This window comes from Mytilus californianus, unplaced genomic scaffold, assembly GCF_021869535.1.
Source record: "Mytilus californianus isolate M0D057914Y unplaced genomic scaffold, xbMytCali1.0.p SCAF_36, whole genome shotgun sequence".
Classification (NCBI taxonomy): Eukaryota; Metazoa; Mollusca; class Bivalvia; order Mytilida; family Mytilidae; genus Mytilus; species Mytilus californianus.
Genome location: NW_026262686.1, coordinates 139,676 through 163,115, shown reverse-complemented (window position 1 = coordinate 163,115; position 23,440 = coordinate 139,676). Strand labels below are relative to the sequence as shown.

At 33.4% G+C, this 23,440-nt stretch overlaps 1 protein-coding gene and 1 long non-coding RNA gene across 2 annotated transcripts; one reads left to right on the top strand and one right to left on the bottom strand.

Annotated features, from left to right (window-relative positions):
• Positions 1-11,209: 11,209 nt before the first annotated feature.
• Positions 11,210-13,383, top strand: LOC127736738 (uncharacterized). Its single transcript, XM_052247319.1, has 2 exons — positions 11,210-11,695; positions 11,726-13,383. The coding sequence occupies exons 1-2, from the start codon at positions 11,266-11,268 to the stop codon at positions 12,976-12,978; spliced, it is 1,683 nt and encodes a 560-aa protein (XP_052103279.1). The 5' UTR covers positions 11,210-11,265; the 3' UTR covers positions 12,979-13,383.
• A 207-nt stretch (positions 13,384-13,590) lies between these two features.
• LOC127736740 (uncharacterized) lies at positions 13,591-18,373 on the bottom strand. The gene is made up of 3 exons (XR_007999148.1): positions 18,275-18,373; positions 15,579-15,703; positions 13,591-14,967 (listed from the first exon to the last, which is right to left on the bottom strand). It is a non-coding gene; the product is annotated as an uncharacterized LOC127736740 (long non-coding RNA).
• Positions 18,374-23,440: the final 5,067 nt, after the last annotated feature.

Here is a 23,440-nt window from a genome sequence, read left to right as displayed (position 1 = left end):
AAGCACCTGATATCATTCCGGTTTTTTAGGTTTCGTGTTGTAAGGTTTTTAGTTTTCTTAATAGTGTTTTACTGTTGTATATCTTTTCATAGATTTTTTTTGCATAGATATGTCAGTTTGTCCTCGACTTTGAGTTTCAATGTCTAGTTGGTATCTTCCGACAAATCAAAAATACAAAAAGGTGAAGTCATACAAGATATTGTTTAATCTAATGATATTGTATTCGATTATATCTTTCATTTCAATTGATTATCTTTTGCACAGATTTGATGCTGATTATATTGTATTCAATGGTTTATATTTCAAATTTCTGAGTAAGATGTTTTATGATTAGACGGTTTTTCGAAAAAGAGAGGCGAAAGATACCAAAGGGACATTCAAACTCATAAGGCGAAAATAAACTGACAATGACATGGCTATAAAAAAAAACCAAAAAAAACCAGACAAATAACAGTCCACAAAACACAACATAGAAAACTAAAGACTGAGCAACACGAACCCCACCAAAAAATGGGGTTGATCTCAGATGCTCCGAAAGGGTAATCCTAATCCATATGTGGCCCTGTCGTGTTGCTCGTGTTAGTACAAACCCTGTAATAAGTCTAATTCGGTAGGTCAAATTCGGGAAAAAGTGGACGGGATTGTAGTTACGACAATTGGAACATATTCGTTGTCATCTGTGAAACGGATATTTCATAACGGTCAACCAACTCGTGATGGCGAACATGAAACACTTTTTGGTAAAAATTATTCAAAACTTTTATTTATGTATTTTCTAGATGATTATTCAACAAACGAAGATTCCTCAGATGAAGACTGTGTCGTTGTGTGTCATGAACACACTAAAGCTGCTGGAAGGTCCAATATTTTTGGTAATAAAATTGAGAATGGAAATGGGGAATGTGTCAAAGAGACAACAATTACCAAAGAGTAGAAAACAGCCGAAGGCCACCAATGGGTCTTCAATACAGCGAGAAAATCCCGCACCCGGAGGCGTGCTTCAGCTGGACCCTAAACAAAAATGTGTACTAGTTCAGTGATAATGGACGTCATACTAAACTCCGAAATATATAAAAGAACTAAAATTAAAAATCATGCAAGACTAACAAAGGCCAGAGGCTCTTGACTTGGGACAGGCGCAAAATGCGGCGGGGTTAAACATATTTTTTGAGATCTCAACCATCCCCCTACACCTCTATGCAATATAAAAAAAACAAACACACAGCAATACGCACAGTTAAACTCGGTTTAAAAGAAGTCCGAGTCCGATGTCAGAATAGGTAACCAAAGAAACTAAACAAAATGACGATGATACATAAATTTACAAAGAACTACTAGCAGTTACTGGCATGCACTAGTAAACGAATTTTAGTCTGAAACGGTCAATTTGATCTTGACATCATCTGAAAAGTCTGCACAAAAGATTATTAAGTAATGTTCAGTCTTTCGGTTAATTTTCAGATTAATTGACTCTGGTAAATTCAGCACTGCTCAGATGATTTGCTTGTAGTCAATTCAGTACTGTTCAGACAATTCGCTTGTAGTCAATTCAGTACTGTTCAGTAGCTTTTCAGACTATTCAGTATTAAGTTGATCTGTACGGGTAAATAACAACTACTGAAAGACTGAACTGATCTTAATTGTCTGAACAGTTCTAAATTAACCTCAGTGGATAAGTCTGAAAATGGACTGAAAAACTGGAATTGGCATACTTATTTTTTGTTCAATCTTTTAAGAGCTGTTCAGATCAAAATGACCGTTTCAGACTAACATTTGTTTACTAGTGATGCTAAATCCAGACCTCAATTAAACTGATTGAAAGATTATGTCTTCATCATATGAATATCAAGTACAATCCCTCCCGTTAGGGGTTTAGTATCATACCATCATAAAATATATGAAAAGAACATAACCCGTATCATGCCAACAACTGGCTTTTGAATAAATGTGTTTATTTCCGATGCAAAGACCCTATAAGTGAATCAATATTAAAGCCAAAATATGCCATCTTTTATGTCCTGACAACAGTATTGTAACTATATCCCTTCTTAATAAGTCTGTTTAAAGGTTTTGTTAGCTTTAGAGGTGAATGCCGACATTTTTAAGTATTCAAAAAAGGAAATTTATTTTTATTTTTTATTTTAAATTTATTGCTTTCAATTATTGAACTTATGCTGTGACAATAGAGGCGAAAGATACCAGAGGGACATTCAAACTTATAAGTGGAAAATAAACTGACAACGCCATGGCTAAAAAAAGGATACCAACAGACAAACAAAAGTACACAGTTGCTCATGTTAGTACATACCTGGTAATTAGTCTAATTCGGTAGGTCACATTCGGGAATTAAGTAATATTTCACATTGTATTGACACTTATTTCAAGTCAATAGTTTTGGTTTCACGTTAGGTGTATGTTGTATGATATTTTTGTGTAGAAATGATTTTATAACTTCTTAATGAAAAACAGCATCCTTACTTAAGTTTAATAATACAATAGAAATAAGAAGAAGTCGTATGAGTGCAAATGAGACAATTCTCCATCCAAGTCACAATGTGTAAAAAGTAAACAATTACAGGTCAAAGTACGGCCTTCAACACGGAGCGTTGGCTCACACCGAACAGCAAGCTATAAAGGACCCAAAAATGACTAGTGTAAAACAAATCAAACCAACGGTCTAATCTATGTAAAAAAACGAGAAACGAGAAACACTTGTGAACCACATCAACAAACGACGACCACTGAACAACAGGTTCCTGACTTAGGACAGTTGCAAACAAATGAAGCGGGTTTAAACGTTTTAACAGGCGCAAACTTTCACCCTAACATGATATAGAAGTGTAACATTAGAACATAGAGAAAAGAATGAAAAAAATCGTTTATGAAAGATATATAGTATATTTGATACAAATTTAAATGTTGACTTTGTCTTGCAAGGCAATATCAGATTTTGAGGTATTTGTATTATGTCGGTTTCCAAAGTCCAAAACCAGGTCGATGATTTATTAAAATAAAACGTTATTAAAACTTCTACTATCATGTCTATTGTACTATCATATTGTTAAGGAGTATCATCTACCAAGTAACATGCTATGCATGAAATTACAAAGATCAAACAGAATACTTGCTCGGACGTCGCCTGGTATAAAAAGCTCCTAAACACACTTCACAATGGACACGGTGTTTTTCTTATTTCCGAACATTGAATTCTGTTTTTACGTTTGGTGCATGTCGTATGATATGTAATGTGAGGAACAAATATTTTGCAATAACGAATAAAATGATTTGCAAGACCGTGCGAGACTCTCATGCGTAGTCATGGTCCTCAAACACCCCTATTAGTTGCATCGAACAGAATCAGAATTATAAAATCGTTGTTATGTCATGTTTGCCATTAGATACCTCTTTTTGCAGCTCTATTGTTGATTATATTGTTTTGATTTGTTTTATTTGTCTTGCCAAGTATTTTTTTAAAGATTTTGTTTTGGAAATATTTAACTATTTACAGATCGAAAAATTATATGATATCTTTTCTACAGGTTCTTTGATGAGGGCAGCATCTATAAAAAAAAAGACGATGTTAGTATACCTGAAAAATATGGCCTCTTTGAAGCTGCTGAAGAGATCGACGACTCAGGTAAAACATTTATAAGCTTCATTTATTGATTCTTTTTAATCAAAATTTGTTGATTTTATTTTTTGATACTTAGAATGACTGTAAACAAAGACGTACAACTTGTTTTGTTGGTTGATAGCGTTTGCTTTTGTCCATTTTTATGGACTTCACCTTTTTGAATTTGCCTTGGAGTTCTGTATTTGTGTTATACTTTTTCCAATGGCACACGACGGGTGCCACATGTGGAGCAGGATCTGCTTACACTTTCGGAACACCTGAGATCACCCCCAGTTTTTGGTGGGGTTCGTGTTGCTTAGTCTTTAGTTTTCTATGTTCTGTCATCTGTACTATTAATTGTCTATTTGTCTTTTTATTTTTGGCCATGGCGTTGTCAGTTTGTTTTCGATCTATGAGTTTGACTGTCCCTCTGGTATCTTTCGTCCCTCTTTTAGGTAGATGGCTTGCTGTTTAAAGTGAAATTATTTGGAATTCAATTAATATACTGAAATGTTGTTAAAAGTGGCGATCAAACATATTGCATTATATACAAATTGATATAAATCAGCTTAAACTTGAATTTGTTTTAAGTAGTAGATTATGAAGAAATTGGGATCTTTCGATTCCTAATTGTTTGTTTACAAAAAAATCAAAGTAAGAAAATGCTTAAAAGTTTAAGAATAAATGATGGGAAGTAAATAAACATACAATATACAGTCAATGAATAAAAGCTAAAAAAATATCAATGAGTGTAAATTTTGATTTGAATAATATAAACAATCATAACAGGAAAGCAATTTATATTTGACTTCAAATGTGGTGCTAGAAACAACAGTGAACAGAGTACTGACGAAAGCATCGAAAATAAGCCAACACCATCGGATCAGTTCCTGCTTTGACCCTTTACAAAAATCCCCTTATATCGACTAAACAAAATAGAAAATTAACTTTTCGCTCATACAAGACTCATCAGTAGAGCTCAAATCAAACGCTTTGAGATCTAAATCAAATACAAAGTCTTAGGGCATTGAAAATAAAAAATTCTGAAAGTTGTTCCAGATACGGCTGAGACTATTTAAGCCTTAGTATGCAGCAAAAACTTAATGTTTCGAATTATTTAAAATCTCATGAACAAAATAGTCAAAAGAAGTGACTGTTTCATTGCGTTTTCATTTTAACACAGAAGTGCTGACTACTGGACTAATCATACGCTCACGCCGAATCTTCTAATCAGCACCAGTGATTGTTTAAACGATTTCAGGCTCATAATTTGCTATACCAGACGCGTCTTTCGTTTACTCATCGTTGGCGCTTGAGTACAAACCAGTGAAAGGCCAAACATATACTGCGGACGATATTGCGTCTATTCGCTTTCGTTTTATCAATTTGATATGAAAGAAAGGCAACAGTAGTATACCGCTATTCGAAATTCATAAATCGATTGAGAAAAGACCAAATCCGGGTTACAAACTAAAACTGAGGGAAACACATCAAATATAAGAGGAGAACAACGACACAACAGAAACACAACACTAAAATGCAACACACACAGAAACGAACTATAATATAACAATGGCCATTTTCCTGACTGGGTACAGGACTTTTTAGGAAAAAATGGTGGGTTGAGCCTGGTTTTGTGGCTAGTCAAACCTCCCGCTTTTATGGCAATGTTAAATATCTATACTATTAAATGAGAAGACCTCATTTTGTGTGTCACTTCTCTTCCTTCCACTTTAAATTAATCATCATGCCTCTGTGTCCTATAGGTACCATGCATAGTCGCATTTGTCATCCTCGCCTATAATTATTCAGTTTGAGTTATTTTGGGAGGAAAACGAAAATAAAGGCGTCCGGATATTGTTTCCGTCATCGGACGGACTTTTAAGTCATAGACAAGACTTCCGTTTAGGACTGTTTTAAAATTACTCATAATTTTCATAAGTACTTTGGGACAGGTCAATTATTTTTGCGTTTTCTGTATACATGATCATACATATACTATAAATAAAGTGTATTTGCTATTTACTATCAATTCCAAGTTTACTATCCACGCCGGTCACTGATATATTATATAGAGAGTCTCTATATAATATATCAAGTGACCGCCGTGGATAGTATTAACCTTGGAGTTGACAGTAAATAGAGTCTCTATATAATATATCAAGGACCGCCGTGGATAGTAAACTTGGAATTGATAGTAAATAGCAAATACACTTTATGTATAGTATATGTATGTTCATAGTATATAGAAAAACGCGAAAATAATTGAAATTAACAGAAAACAAAAAAATAGATGCCCGCGATTTCGCGGGTGTGCTCTGACTAGTAACATTAAAATGACAAGATTACATGACAGGACTACAATAAAAATAAATGGAAGAACATACAGGACAGAGACACACACAAATAATAGCTATCAAAAGGTACCAGGCTTATAATTTAATACGCCAGACGCGCGTTTCGTCTACATAAGACCCATCAGTGACGCAAATATTAACAAAACAAAAAACAAAGGAGAACAATAATTTCGATTTCAATTTCTTGCAAAATACTTAGTAACAAATCATTTCTCTTAAATTTAGCACCGTAGTTAACGTAAAACCAATAAAAAAAGATTTTAGAATTTCTAACTGGGCCGATGATGGGATATACTTCGCTCTGTATATCTGAGAATCTATTAAAATGAGAACGAAGTTCCTAATTACGGTAGAAAAATTAAAAAAAAAGAAAAAAAAAGAAAAAAAGAGAAAAGAAAAAAATTAATCTACTAATGAACTCAAAATCGTTAAATTTTTTTTCAGACTTTTTTTAATTTCCCGCATCTGCGCAGAAATCTTTTCCGGTATCGTTTATCTCGGGATTTGAGTAACATATTATGGGGACGTGCCTTATAACATTAAGCATATCAAAAAAAACTAAAAATCAATATAAGAATCAACATACTAATGAAATCATAGCGTTTCTTTGTTTACATTGAAAATGACGTCACAACTAAAGTCCCTAACAACAGGACCAACGTCGGAAACGTTTCCGTATTTCCGTTTCTTTTTTAACAGATTCTGAAGTTAAAATATGCTTGAATTTAAAATATAATGCATACAGACTTCGTCCCCTTTCACAGGTTACGCCTGCCTCATATTATGACTCGTATTGACGAGAAAAAAACAAACACAAAAAACTAGATTTTCAATTGCTAGCAATAACGGAAGGCACCCTCGTCCCCCCCCACCCAAATTGCTAAGTAAACGGCAGCCATTTTGCAAATTCTAATATCAAAAAGCGCATCTACAATGCAAATAACATTTTTGTAAAGTTTCATAAAGTTTGGTGCATTTTGAAATATTTTTGACATTTTTGCATTTTTCATGGTAACGGCAGCCATTTTGAAAATTCCGAAGTCGAAAATCAACTCCTGAAACGCCAGGTAATATTTCTGTTTATGTTCAGAAAGTTTTTGCTGTTGCCATGGTAACCGTGACCATTTCCAAAATTCCGAAAAAAAACAGATTTGTTGTATTTTCCCATTATAGGGTTAATGTTATGTAAACATTTGCCCTGTTTCCATGACAATGGCGGCCATTTTGGAATTTCTAAATACTGTCTGCACATCTTGGCATATCAGGTATCATTTGAACAATGGTTCATCCAGTTATGTCTTATAATGAAAGATTTAGAATTTTGAATAGAAAATCAAATTTTGCAGTGTCCATGGTAACCGCAGCCATCTTGCACATTCCAAAGTCAGGTGCACAACTTCATATGGTAGTCAACATTATAGCATAGTTCCATCAACAATGGTCCATTCAATTCCGATAACTAGCGCGGACAACATGTGTTGAAGAAGAATACAAATAAGGAAAAAAGAAACGTAGAAAAACAATATGTCCCCAATTCCGTTGAGGGTGCCATAACGTTGATGGTGCCATCATAAAATAGAAACGCTTTCATGGCGGGGCCTTTCGAACCCGACTATACGATATATTGTTTCATTGTTGAAGGCCGAACGGTTGCATATAATTGCTTACATACATTTTATTTGAAATTCGGTTGATAGTTGTATCATTGGCAATCATACTACATCTCCTTATTTTTATATATTTCGTATCGTGTTATATGTTTTAGCTTTTAACTTTATTTTATCTCGCATATAATATATATATAAATATTTCATGAACTTCTTGAAAACGAAAATTGTATTTAAATTAACAATGTCAATCGACTTTTGCCAGAAGCTACCCTACAATTTCCAAAATAGCACTTAAAAATGGAACATCCAGTGGTTGACTCCCAATTTGCCTGTCACTATTTCGGAAATAATTTCTCGAACAAACGTTTTTGAATAAACCATTAATGATAGTCATTTATAAACTCATCAAACAACAATTACATGAAGATTCTTTATCACATATACAAATGTGGTTAAATCGTGTACATGTTCGTATCATTTCTCAGATCTTTCAAACCAAACAGCCAACCTGATTCACGTTTTTTTTGGATACTTCTTTGACAGTTTTGTTAATGATTATACTGTATTCATTGTTTTTTTTTCTGTTTTTACAGATGATTATTCAAGAAACGAGGAATCTTCAGACGAAGAAAATGTTAATATACGTCATAAATTTGACCAATTTAGAGCTGCCGGAGGGTTCAATGCCTTTGGCAAACATATTAAAAAGCAAAATATGAAATTCAAAACTCTAAGGAAAATTCAAAATGGAAAGTCCCTCATCAAATGGCAAAATGAAAAGTTTAAACAATCAAACGAATGAAAAAACAACTGTCATATTCCGGATTTGGAACAGCATTTCCTTATGTTGAAAATTGTAGATTTTACCTGGTTTTATAGCTAGCTAGACCTCTCACTTGTATTACAGTCGCAGAAAATTTCATTATATTGACAACAATGTTAACAAAACATAGACATACTAGGTAAAAATGTCAAAAATAGGGGTACAGCAGTCAACCTCGTATTATAATTTCTATCACTATATTAAAACTAAAACAAAATGGCATTTAGACAATGCACATAAGCAAAAATGAAAGACAATAATAATGAAATATTACCATAACACTATATCACAATAGCAAAATGACGGGATTATACTAACCTTTTTTTTTAATTATTGTAGAAAAATGTGGTGTGAGGTTATTAAATTCGGATAAGTTACGCGTTGGGTATTTGTATGGCTTGAGTACGAATTGTAAAACATCTGGCGAAAAAATTTCATATTTTATTCCAAAATAAAGTGTCTCAGCCTCATTTAACCAAACAATAATGTATTATTTATGTGTATTATGTATAGGCTTCCTTCGTCAACCGACAGTTCGATGGTTTGTTGTTTAAACTTAAAATGTTTAAACTTCTATTTTTATACTGAAATATTGTTTGTTGTTGAAGGGGTATTCAAACATCTGAATTGTATATAGATTTCACATTTGTGTCGCGGTAATTGTGTCAACGTCATTTCATTGAATTATGTTAAAACATTTTGTGATAAAAAAAAAAGTAAAATCACAAAAATACTGAACTCCGAGGAAAGTCCCTAATCGAATGGCAAATTCAAAAGCTCAAACATATCAAACGAATAGATAACAACTGTCATATTTCTTTTTTTAAAAACACCATTCTCACTTCAATGAAATGGTATAAGAATAATAAAATCGTGTTTGAATAAACAATATACAGTGTAGTCTTGTCACACACGTTACTTGTATAAGATTTACTAAATAAAGGGTAAGTGACCATATTTTGGAAATTGAACTAAGCAGATACAAAAATATAAAAAGAGAAGAACGTTTATGTCAACATTGTTGTCTAAATAAAATAGATGATGAAGAACATTTTTTTATTCATATGTACAAAAAAAGAATTTGAGACTTGAATTTTTACAGAAAGTTAAAAATACCTATTCTAATATAGATAATATAGATAATTTTAATAAATTGGATTTATGTTTTTCGTGTCCGTCCTTTTTTTAAAAAGGCATGGTCACTCAGAGGCGGGTGGACTCAATAACTACATGATGTTTTGTTCTTTTATTGTTTTTTATGATGTATTGTAAACTTATTTTGTTGATTTATGTCTGCCTTCAACCCAATTGGGATATAACTGTGCATTATTCAATAAACTTTATAAAGACTCGACTAATAAAAGCAAAGATTATGTCTACATTTAAAGTAGCTGGGTGTTTCAATGTTCGACGATAGATTGTTCTCAAACTTCTGTAAAAGATCTCTGAGTCAATGTGTGCTTTCAAATTTCAATATAAAAACTGGGCATTTTTTTCGTTGAAATTAACGAAATCACACTTATTCTATATGGGTTATATAGAGGAGACTTATTTTTTCCTTATGGAGGAAACATTAAACTAAAGAATTGGTTTAGATTAAACGAGATATTTGCTTTTTATAAAGGCTTCAGAAATATCAATTAAAAATAGGGATGACGGAAAAAAACCAACAAATTGTCCATTCATTTTCAAAACAGTTAGCTGCCCTTTATTTGAATAGGATTTTTTCAAAAAATTTAAAATACACCTAACAATTATTTTTTTTTATAGTTGAATCTTTATCAATTTCAAGTTTTCGATCTTTCTGCTATATATAATATTGAATGATACTTGATGAAATATTCTAATGATAAAAAGTATTTTTGCAACATGCCAAGAAGTGATGATCAGAAAAAGACACTCGATCTACCTTCAGCCAGATATCTAATTTATTTTTTAGAATCGTCTTTACAGAACGCGGAATCTGCAGAAGAAGACATTGATAATGTATCCTGTGAAATGAACAAATCAAGAACTACTAGAGGGTTCGATGGTAAAACATTAAAAACTTTATGTATTGATACTTTTTTTTATTTATTAAAATTTATTTATTTCAACTTTTAAACATTAATGGTGGCATATGGCGCATGATCGTATGATGCGGTAGTCTATATACATAAAACCTCATTTTAATTTTTCGTTTTGATAACATTGTATTAATATATATCTTCTTAATGGCTAAACAGCATTTGTTTTAATTCAATCGGTAGAAAAAGGAAGTGGAACCTCATAAGTCGAAAAAAAACCCTGACAAAGCCATAGCTAATAAATGAAGACGACGAAAACACAAACAATTTAAAAAAAAAGAACCCATTAGACTGAGAAACATAACATGAACCTTATCAAATACTGAAGGTTATCTCATGTGTTCCGAGAGGGTAAGCTGATCCTATCCATTAGTGTTACTCAACCAATGGCATGCATCATAAAAGTTTCACTAGCGGCAACCGCAATTATTGATATTTCCCTATTGAAAATAGCAAATTGTTTACTATGTAAAATCTATTTGATGTACTGTTTTATATAGATGATTTTTTGAAAGACACAGATTCAATAGACGAAGACGGTAATAACGTTTTTCATAAATATTTTAAAATTGGAAATACTTTTGAATTCTACAAATTTGGTAGTCATGTGCGTAATCTGCAATCCACGAAAGACATAGATTTCTTTAAAAGAGCATTCGGGCATAAAAATGTTCTAGGAAATACACCTTTGCTTGAGCTAATAAGACGTGAAGATATGGATTGTTGTAACAGAGGAGAAGCACTCAAAATTCTTTTACACAAAGTCTATGAATATGATGTTAACACTTCGAACAAAATGAAATTAGGTCCACTGCATATGATAATGTCAAAAGAATTTGTGTCCAATATTTATCACGATATTTCTTCCACCAGTGACCAAAAGCTGTTGGATACTTACAACAAAAAAAGAAATAAAATTGCTGAAATGTTACTCAAGGCTGGTGCAAACGTTAACCAAAAAGATATTTTCGACCGTACACCGGTGTTTTTTGCAAATGCAATTAGTTCAGTTAAGCTTCTCATCAAGGAGGGAGCAGACTTGAACATTACTGATAAATTTGGAAGATCCGTATTGCTTGCTGCTGTATCAATGGAAAATCATAAACAGCTTACCCAGTATTATATCAAAACCATGAAATTTCTAAAACCTGATGAATGTCAATCAACAGTATTTCACTACGTGGCGATATTGCAGAGAGAATTGGACATATTTGATTACTTGGAAGGCAAATTTGTCAAATGTGATTACGTGGAAGGCAAATTTGTCAAATGTGATTACTTGGAATGTAAAGATAGAAACGGAAAAACACCTTATGAAGTTTCAAGATTTAAGTTACAATCTGAAATCAATAAAAAATTCAAACACTCACTTTTAAAACAGAGAGGAGTAGGGGCTCCATGGGACGACAAAGAAAGTGAACTAATTAAACGAACTGTAATAAATTTTGCTGAGGAACTGTGCAAAGCTATTGGTGAAAAGGATAAAAGATTAATATGTACACTTCAAAGATCAGGAAGTTCAGAAGAGGGGACAAAAATTGGCGACCTAAATGAGTTTGATTTTATATTTTGTATGGGCGAAATCCAGAAATTGTGTACAGTTGATGATGTGAACATTGAAGAAGAATTTGTTACACTCAATGCAAACAAAGACATACCCCAGACATTTACAGTATTTTTTAACAGCGAAGGTCGGTGTAAAATATCAGAGGTTCGATTGGCATTTTCTAGAGCAGTGAAAACAATTGTTTTGGATGAACATATTTGGAAATCAAAAGACATAATTTTATGGAAGTTGAAAAATTCTGAGGAATCTGACAAACCGGTGGTGACATTGGAAATTCGTTTGTTTGGGTGCGCTTACAAAGATGAAATTATAAGTATTGATCTCGTGCCTGCTATTAGAAAAACGGAATGGTGGCCTACTAAAGGTGGTAGATGTGAATTACTGAATCAAAATGACAGAATCAAAAACAAAGGCTGCTTATTACTTTTTCAAACAAAATATTTTGTACAGTCGGAAACACTTATGAGAATTTCTTGTTCACCTGTTGAGACCGAGTTGCTAAAAAATGTTTTGCCGCTGTATTTTCTAGAAGGTTATCGTCATTGCAAGTTAATTTATCTATGGCTTGTAAATAACCATAGTTCGAATATACACATTCAGAATTGCATAAAAAATAATTTGTTAACAAGCTATATGTTCAAAAATTGTCTCTTCTATGTGTACGAAAATTACAAAATGGAAGAAAAACCCTTGACACCCGAAAATAGTGAGGTAGCTGCAATTGAATTAGTTGATGATATTCTATCATGTTTGCAGTCTTTTAATGAAAAATGTACGTTCCCAGTGTATGTCATTCCTGAACGTGAAGACATTTTTGTCATTAAATCTTTTAAACAATATAGTTTAAGAGAAGACTCAAAGACCATCACAACACATCATTGCAAAACCCGAGAACATGTTATAAAGTATATGCAAGAGATACACAGTGGCGAAAAGTTTTAAAGTCATTCTGTTTATTTCTAACAATCAAGATGTACATTAGAAGAAAAAAACTGTGATAACTTCATATTATTCATTTATTTTTCCATATCACTTTTTTTGAAATTTCTGAAAATTTACTGTATATATAGAATTAAAAACTTTATAATGAGTAATCTATTTATACCCTCAGGCATAGGTAATCGTAGCAGTATTTGGTTCAAAGGTTAACTTTTCGGACTTTTGGTATTCAATGCTTTTCAACTTCGTATTTGATTTTGGACTTCCAACTGTAATGATTTAATCCCGCAAAATTATTTATGCGCCTGTCCCAAATCAAGAGTCTGTAATTCATAGGTTGTCATGGATCATGTCTGTTATGTTTTTTTTCGTAAATTGTATTGTAATAAATCAAGATGTTTTCTTCTTTGAATTGTTCCATAATATTTTTCATGTCAGAGTCTTTTATAATGACATGATACGATATGTTTTTTTCTCATTTAGGAATGCCGTACAGTTACCTATAATTTCTTATATTCATATCATTTGAACTGTGGTGTATAGTTTTTTTTTTATCGGCAATCATACAAAATATCCTTACATTTACATTTATAAAAATACGATTATTTTTGGTCTCTCAGAAAAACTTTTTTTTGCAAACTATGTGTATTTTAGGTATCGTGACATTACCATACTAATAAAAAAATCAGATTATTGTAAGAATGTCTTTCAATGTATTATATTTAACAATTCCAAACTAAAGTCAATCTATACTTCTTGTTCGGTCGCTTGAACAATAAATTTTTCACGAATGACTCATACTTGATTCCATATTCATACAACGCTTATATAAATTAAGGATATGTGGTATGATTGCCAATGAGACAACTATCCACCAACGTTCAAATGAAGGTGATCGGTGTAAGCAATTATAGGTAGCCGTACGGCCATCAACAATGAGAAAACTCCATACCGTATAGTCGGCTATAAAAGGCCCGACATGAGACATATGAAACAATTCAGTTAAGAAAACTTACGGCCTATTTATAACAAAACCAATCAAAGTTATGTTTTGTGTACTGTTGGTTGTCTTATCGTCGTGTTCCGTTGTCTTTTTGCCATGACATTGTTAGTTTGTTTTCGACTTTTGAGTTTGAATGTTCTTTGGTATCTTTCGCTTCTCTTCTACATGTACAACCAAACCTTCTTAAAAGTCATTGTATTTATGAAGGAATTTAGTAACACTTTCATCAATTTGTGGTAACAACATCCCCGATTTAATAATTCGTCGGTTATATATAAATTATTGTTGACCATCGACATCTAAAACGCATTTACAGACACGTGAATAGCGAACAAGTTGTGAAATATACGCACCGTAAGAAAGGAATATCCCCGACCATAATAGGGAACGAAAAATCCTCTTTTTTTTAACGTAAATTCTTGTATATAGTTTCCAATGTGAAGCTAAAATATCAAAATATAGAATAGGACAAGTACTGTTGTCCGTAATAAAATTAATAGCAAGCTCCCTTTGGTTAATTTCAACAGTACATAAACAAATTCAGGATTATCTAAAGCAAACATATCATCAAAGCAACGCAAAATAGACTGTGATCCATGACAATGCAGGAACAAGTCTGATATAAAAGAGGCACAATTGTTGCCCTTAAAAATGCATAAACCCTGTCGATAAACTAACTGCCAAAACGTGCATAAATATTGTCAAGCAGAAAAATTGGCAGCAACGAATCATTAAAAAAAGAAGATAAGAGAACTATCAAAAACTGTACAATTCATTTATTTCAGAAGTTAATATTGACAATAAACAATATATGTAGTGTCCAAATAGGATTTTGTTCGTATATTTGTTCGAATTATGTTTTATAAATATTTTTACATGTAACTTTGTTCATAGAAATAAATAAAAGTGTTTTATCTAAAACAGCTTATAAAATATAAGTCCTGAAACCATTGCAACCAAGTTGAAAACAAGACTTCCGGCACTATTTCCTGCAAAGAAAATTTGTTTTGTTATAAATACAAAGTTTTAAATCTTGAAACATCCGACATGTTATTGAAAAATAATATTTGGCGGCTTTTTGAATGACAACTAGTGTTACAAAAAGGTGGAAGAAGAACACCATGCTCTAAAAAGTGTTCGAACCTTTAATTTCCTATCATGTTGATCTATAAGAAATAAATCATGTACTTATAATTAAAATCCAAATTCAGCATATCGCAATACATTAGCACTTGATACTGGAAGAATGATATCGGGAATTGGCAGTGTACGAAAATTGAGCTGCGCGCGTGGTACCGACACGAGGTAGTAGCTAGTTTTGCATGATTTCAGGAAAAGTTGGATTACTTCTCTCAATATGATTGTAAGTTTTGGAATTATATGGACCCTTGTGTAAATGGAAGATAAATCAAAGGTTTAAATAATTTGCAAGAGGGAAAAAAATAAATCTTTAGCATATCGTTTTGACTCTATATAGAATAGTTGTCCTTGGCAATCATACCACATCTCCTTTAAAACACATAATATTGTATAAACTCAATTATAAACTGATCATTGGATACCAGTGATATAAAAGATAATTAAGGTTTGGCATACATACCACTTTCACATCCATTATCAGAAAGGGCCTGTTTGCCAGGAGCAATTGTTTTGCTTACAACAGAAGGGTCCAATTTGCAGTCAGTGACAACTTGGTTCAAACAATCCAGAAAGGATTTTGCTGCACTGTGCTTCAAATAAAATCATGTAATAAAAAACTCAATCACTACATGTATTATTAATATACACGTATATACTTTGTTTTATAAGTATTCTGGATATAGCATTGAGGTTTTTATCGAGCCTGCGACTTCTGTCGCAGAAAGCTCGATATAGTGATAGTGATCTGGCGGCGGTGGCGGCGGCGTTAGCTAACTTCTTAAAAGCTTTATATTTCAGAAGGCGGAAGACCTGGTACTTCATACTTTGTATATAGATGCCCTATGTTATGAAGTTTCTGTCTGTCATATGTCCATTGACCTTGATCTCATTTTCATGGTTCAGTGACTACTTGAAAGATTTTTTGTAATGTTAAATTGCTTTCTTATTATGAGCAATAAGGTAACAGCCACTTTATTTAGTATGTTCGTACCTTGCAAGGTCCTCGTTTTCATTTGACCTCGGCCTCATTTCATGGATCAATGAACAAAGTTAATTGTTCGGCGGGGTAGTCCATATATCAGATACTATAAGCAATAGGTCTACTATATTTGGTTTATGGAATGATTGTAAAGTGTACATGTCCAACTGGCAAGTGTCATCTGACCTTGACCTCATTTTTATGGTTCAGTGGTTAAAGTTATGTTTTTGTGTTTTGGTCTTTTTTTCTAAAACTATATGCAATAGTTCAACTATATTTGGTGTACGGAAATATTTCATAATGTATATGTCAGTCTCGCATGTTTTATTTGACCTTGAGAATGACCTCATTTTCATGGTTCATTGCTCAGTGTTAAGTATTTTGTGTTTTGATCTGTTTCTTTAACTCGATAAGCGATAGGTCACCATATTTAATGCATATATTGATTGTAAGGTGTACATGTCTATCTGACATGGTTCATCTGACCTTGACCTCATTTCATATTTCATTGGTCAATGATTTGTTTTCTTGGTTAAGTCTGTTTCTTAGGAACTATAAGCAATAGGTCAGCTATATTTGGTGTACTGCAATGTTGTAAGGTATACATGTATTTCTCATTTGGTTTATATGACTTTGACCTCATTTTCTTATCACCGTTGAGTTTATGTGATACTTGAAGTAAAGCTTTATATTTAGGACAATCAACATACAATCAATGGTTAGTAAAGAAGGCGAAACATTTCAGCGTGTGCACAGTTGTTATTATTTCCCATTAATTTTCGTTTACCAATTTAATTAGGCACTGGCTACGATTACGTTAAAATGTAACAATAATAAAAAAAGTTATTGTTACATTGAACACTAATTGCCGGCTTGGTAGGTTGTGTCAGGAACAAGTTAATTACGAAAGTCAAAATAATATTTGTGTCTACGGTCACGCTTTTTTTTTTAAATTTTATTTTCTATTGCCTACACATCCAGTATATATTTGTGCTTTTATATATATATATATGTATATTTGTGGGCGCGCGTACGAGTCCGACGCATGTTTGGTGAAACCACCCTAGATAGCCATCACAAACGAGTGATGCAGCAATGTGCACGTCTGTTTTTCAGCCAAGTATCAGTGTCATTTGGTTTCTTATGGAGAGTTGCCTCATTGGCAAGCTTCCATATCCTCTCATTTTGATAAGCAGTTCCACTCTGCAATATCCCTTTTTGAAGATATAGCAACTTTCAATGTGTGCCATGCTACAGGTGAAAAATATTTTTTCCATTCTAAAAATGTTTATATTTTCGTCAAAAATATTTGTTGGAAACATGTGAGGTATTCTATGTTGTCTTTTAATATTATTTCATCTCTCTCCATTACGTCTATTGGAATCAACCATACAGTAATTCGCAGTATTTTAGTTCATTGCTGTCAAATTTTGCTTTTTATTATCAATTTTTCGCGAACTTCGTTTGTATTTACTGTATAAAATTTGACATTCAAATTTTTCACCCATATCAAATCAGGAAATAATATATAATCGAAGAAGTTTAAATAAATCTAACGTAACAATAACGTAATGTAACCGTAGACACAAATGCTTTTGCACGTTCGTAATTAATCGGTACCTTACCCAATAAATCATCCAGCAGATATATATAGTGTCCAACAATAGTTTGTTTTATTGTTACATTTCAACGTGATCTTAGCCAGTGCCTATTTCATTTGAGTGAAAGAGGAATACATAAAATTGAGAATGGAAATGGGGAATGTGTCAAAGAGACAACAACCCGACCATAGAGCAGACAACAGCCGAAGGCCACCAATGGGTCTTCAATGCATCTATTATCACTTTATTTTCATTTGGCAGCTTGCTAAACATCGGAATATATCTTTAAAAAAATATTTGGGAGCATGCTATATCGAGAATGTTGTCTCTTTGACAAATTCCCCATTTCCATTCTCAATTGTATATCGGAATATATATATGATCATATATTAAGATATTCCTAAATCTATTTGGTTGGATGCTATATGGAGGAATTAATGCATTTATTGGCGTAAGGCAATACTTAATAGTGATGCATAGGAACGGCCATCAAATTATTTCACAGCAATATAAAATAAGTTAAACACAAATAAATTAAACAAAAAATAAAAAAATAGTACATAAAAATGGTCTGACCTGCATATCATCTTTTTATCTTTTTCTGCGATTGCTACCGCGCCGTCGTAACTCATTCGGCATGACATTATTCCTGTAGAAGCACAATCCTGGGCGTCAGCTCCTAAATAAGGAATTATTAGTACATTTTTCAGGTTTTTATGTTGAGTATAAATGAGTTTATGGTCCCACAAAATTGACGCGACATATTCATGTCTGTTAGATGACCAATGAGAGGTGTTCTGTTAGACAACACCTTCATTTAGGAAAGCAAACGAAGAGAAGCAATCATCCAACGTAAAACGAATCCATCAGTCAAAGTTCTTGGCACTTTGAACTAGCTGTCAGTAACTTCGAGTACTCTCAGATCTGTACTTAGTGTATTAATTTTTTGTTGTTGTGATGTACAAGTACTCGGTCACGTCCATTCTGTGTTTTGTTAGATGTATTTCTATTTGTATCCATCTGATGAGTAAATCCTTTTTAAACTTATTTTTATGGTTCGTTCTAAGATTGTATTGTTACACCACAGTCCCAGATTGGGAAGGGGTTGAGATCCCACTAACATGTTTAACCCCGCCACATTCTGTGCTATGTGCCTGTCCCAAGTCAGGATCCAGTAATTCAGTGGTTGTTGTTTGTTGTGTTACATATTTATTTTTCGTTCATTCTTTCGTTCACAAACTAGGCCGTTAGTTTTCTCGTCTGAACTGTTTTACATTTGTCATTTCGGGGCCTTTTATAGCTGACTATGCGGTGTGGGCTTTGCTCATTGTTAAAGATCGTACGGTGACCTATAGTTGTTAATTTCTGTGTCATTGTGAATAGTTGTCTCATTGGCAATCACACCACATCTTCTTTTTTATATAATGATGTAAATTGATTACTTAAAATGCTCATACTTTTATTGCATTTTCTTATAATGGGAAAGTTATCGAATATAAGTATTTATTTGGTTGCATTGTCTTACAATTTCAAATTCAATCGCCGACCAGACTTGTGATAATTGTTTTTTAATTAAGAACAATATGTGTGGTGCTTACCGTTTATGATCAGATCTGATTAAGGTGCTCTGTTACTTGGTCCGTCATTCAGCTTTATTTAACAAAGTTTTTTTGAAGCTGTACCCCCAGAAAATTCTTACAACAATAGATTCGAAACTGATTTTGATTTTGATTTAAATATATATATATATATAAGTCTATACAAGTCTAAATTATAAACAACGTTCAACGTTCAACGTTGCGTTGGATAAAAACCGCAATTTTTAAACGTGTGCATGTAAAACAAATTTCTTAGTAGAGGGTCTAAATACAGCACAAACAACATTTTCCAAAAGACCAAAAAAGTGAAAAGTATATTTTAACAAAACGCATTTGACTAACAGGTCGAACAACTGATGTTCGTAAACCCTGCTGACTGCCATTAACAATTGCCAAATAAATTGATCACGAGATGTAACATGGATCTTAATTGTCAATTTAATACCAAACAGAAAACAATAAACTTGCGAAGAAGATGGTATACCGCAAACATGGTGTGCAAACATTTGTACACCATATCCGAATTTCGACAATTAATGTCTTCAGTGATGTTAGGGGTCGAAACAGTATTTGGAAGGCCATATGATTTACCTCAATTTAGGTTAGACTCTTGAATTTTAAATAGTCGAAATAGGATGAACGGATTATATTTATTTAGAAACTACCCCTTTACAACGGGGGCACATGCGGACGGGGTATCCACAGATGCGTCTAACAGCATATGCAATGAATACAGACAAGTAAAAATATTCATATAACATTTTCAGAGTTAAAAAAATGGTACATTGTTAAATAAGACATCTTATATAAGAGAAATAAATAAACATTATGTACAATATAAAAATATGAATTAAACTAAGAGTTACGTAAAACATATTACATAAACAAAAAACATTTAAAGTTTAAGTTCCAAAACCAATGATCTCTTAGAGTACATTCCACTCAACATTTTTTTTACTTAATCTGTCCAAAGTTTTACTGATATAGGTATCAAACTGATAAAAACAATCACCAATCAGTATTTGTATTTTATCGTAGGACGATAACTCTGTGAAGCAGAGGCTCGGGAAAGTAAAACTTAGATATTCATTTATATCAGTTACGTATTTATTTTTGATTGAAGAAAAGCCAGAACGCTCTAGTAGGAAATGTTCAATAGACTCGTCAGAATTACATAAACACATTTGGCAAGTGGGACTCTCGCTGAGATTCATCCTACACAAGACTTTGTTCATAGGTAAACAATAATTAGTACGTATTAACAATTTTAGTCTTGCAGACTTAAAGTCCAGCAAGTTCGACAGATATGGTTGCCTTCCTTGTAAAAAAATTAAATTTGGAGAAAATATCTAGACTGCTTTTATCATTTATTTCTTGATATTCCCTTCTACGAACAAACCTTCCAACAAACTGTTTAAATATATTATTAGAGTTGATATTCGAGTTGTAAAAGTGATCCAGACCAACCATATATTAAATAAATTGATCATATATTGTGGATAATCCCACCCCCTTTAAAGCTTTAAGGACTTAAGCTCTTCAAATACAATTCGAAATAATTTACTTGAGTCAAGGCCTTGATTCCTAGCAAAATAAGACAACCTTTGTCTATGAATAAAATCGTTTATTTGCTCCCATCCCACTGGCTCGTCTAGGAAGAGAGCAGTTTTTGATATATTAAACTTAGTACTAAAAATAAAATTTAAACAAGAAGATGTGGTATAAGTGCCAATGAGACAACTCTCCATCCAAGTCACAATGTATAAAAAGTTCACAATTACAGGCTCCTGCTTAGGACAGGTGCATGAAAATGCAGCGGGTTTTAAAGTTTTAACGGTTGCCAACCTTCATCCTAACATGAGAAATAGTATAACACTACAACATAAAAAGACATTACTCGATCAAAAAGACATTTAAACAATGACAAGTAAACGTACACTGAACGAACTATGACACAGGTAAACATTCACAAAATTAATGAATTTGTTGTTCAGAGAACGAGTAGATGTGAAAATTTATCGTCATACTAAATACTTATCAAAGGTAATACATGTACATATAAAAAATAGTAAGACGAGATATAACACAAAATAAGTTAGCATTAAATTAAAGAAATGCACAACAAATTGCGTCAACAGGTCACCTCAACACGAAAGTACGATTTGAGAATACTCGCAGTTACTGAAAGCTAAAAACAATTCACAAAAAATCACGCATCAGAGACTAAAATCAATTAAAACACATCCAACGGATTTAGTATTTTGACGCCATGGACAGTCAAAGAAAATATGACTCGTGCAATGAATTTGAATAAGATAATTTTCAAAGCTATCATCTATATGCATCAGAAAAACAATGTTGTAATCCTAAAAACATTATTCGTTTTAAAAAAGTTGCATTTTTGAATATAAGAATGAATTTGTTTAGGCCAACGCTTATACAAAAAGTAAGGAAGTAATTAGGGGGTCAGCTGTTAGACATTAGCAAATATAAAACAAAACATCGGTACTTATAAAGTTTCGCCTTAGAGAAAACTAAATGCTAAAGTTTTAAATGAAAACAATTCTTTTCGAGTTGCTACCGAAAGAAATAAAACAGTTGAAACATTATTCATATATTAGAAGACAACACATCAAACTAATCTAAAGCAAAAGCAACACAACCTTATTTAGAAACGGAGATGATCTCCCGTGCTCTGAAAGGGTAATCAGCTCATGCACTTATATTGGCGCTTTACGTGCTCTGGAAGGGTTATCCGTTTCTGTGCCTACATGAATGCATAAGATGCTCTGAAAGGATTATCAGCTTTTGCGCTTATATTGACGCTTTACGTACTCTAGAAGGATAACCTGGTCCTGTGCCTATATGGATGCATTAGATGCTTTGTAAGGGTAATCAGCTTCGGCGCCTATATTATCGTTTTACGTGCTCTGGAAGGGTTGTCAGTTTCTGCTCCTATATTGACGCGTTACGTGCTCTGGAAGGGTTATCACTTTATCAGCCTATATGAACGCATAAGATGCTCTGGAAGGGTTATGAGCTTCTGCGCCTATATTGACGCTTTACGTGCTCTGGAAGGGTTGTCAGTTTCTGCTCCTATATTGACGCGTTACGTGCTCTGGTAGGGTTACCACTTTATCAGCCTATATGAACGCATAGGATGCTCTGGAAGGGTTATGAGCTTCTGCACCCATATTGACGCTTTACGTGCTCTGGAAGGGTTGTCAGTCTCTGCTCCTATATTGACGCGTTACGTGCTCTGGTAGGGTTATCATTTTATCAGTCTATCAGTCTATATGAAAGCATAAGATGCTCTGGAATGGCTATCAGCTTCTGCGCCTATATTTACGCTTTACGTGCTCTGGAAGGGTTATCAGTTTCTGTGCCTATATGGACGCATTAGATGCTCCGGAATGGGTATCAGCTTCTGCGCCTATATTGACGCTTTACGTGCTCTGGAATGGTCATCAGTTTTTGTGCTTATATGGACGCATTAGATGCTCTAGAATGGCTATCAGCTTCTGCGCCTATATTGACGCTTTACGTGCTCTGGAAGGGTCATCAGTTTCTGTGCCTATATGGACGCATTAGATGCTCCGGAATGGCTATCAGCTTCTGCGCCTATATTGACGCTTTAAGTGCTCTGGAAGGGTTGTCAGTTTCTTCTCCTATATTGAAGCGTCACGTGCTCTGGAAGGGTTATCACTTTATCAGCCTATATGAACGCATTAGATGCTCCGGAATGGTTATCAGCTTCTGCGCCTATATTAACGCGTTACGTGCTCTAGAATGGTTGTCAGTTTCTTCTCCTAAATTGACGCGTTACGTGCTCTGGAAGGGTTATCACTTTATCAGCCTATATGAACGCATTAGATGCTCCGGAGTGGTTATCAGCTCCTGCGCCTATATAGACGCTTTACGCGCTCTGGAAGGGTTGTCAGTTTCTTCTCCTATATTGACGCGTTACATGCTCTGGAAGGGTTATCACTTTATCAGCCTATATGAACGCATAAGATGCTGTGGAAGGGTTATGAGCTTCGGCGCCTATATTGACGCTTTACGTGCCATGGAAGGGTTGTCAGTTTCTGCTCCTATATTGACGCGTTACGTGCTCTAGAAGGGTTATCACTTTATCAGTCTATAT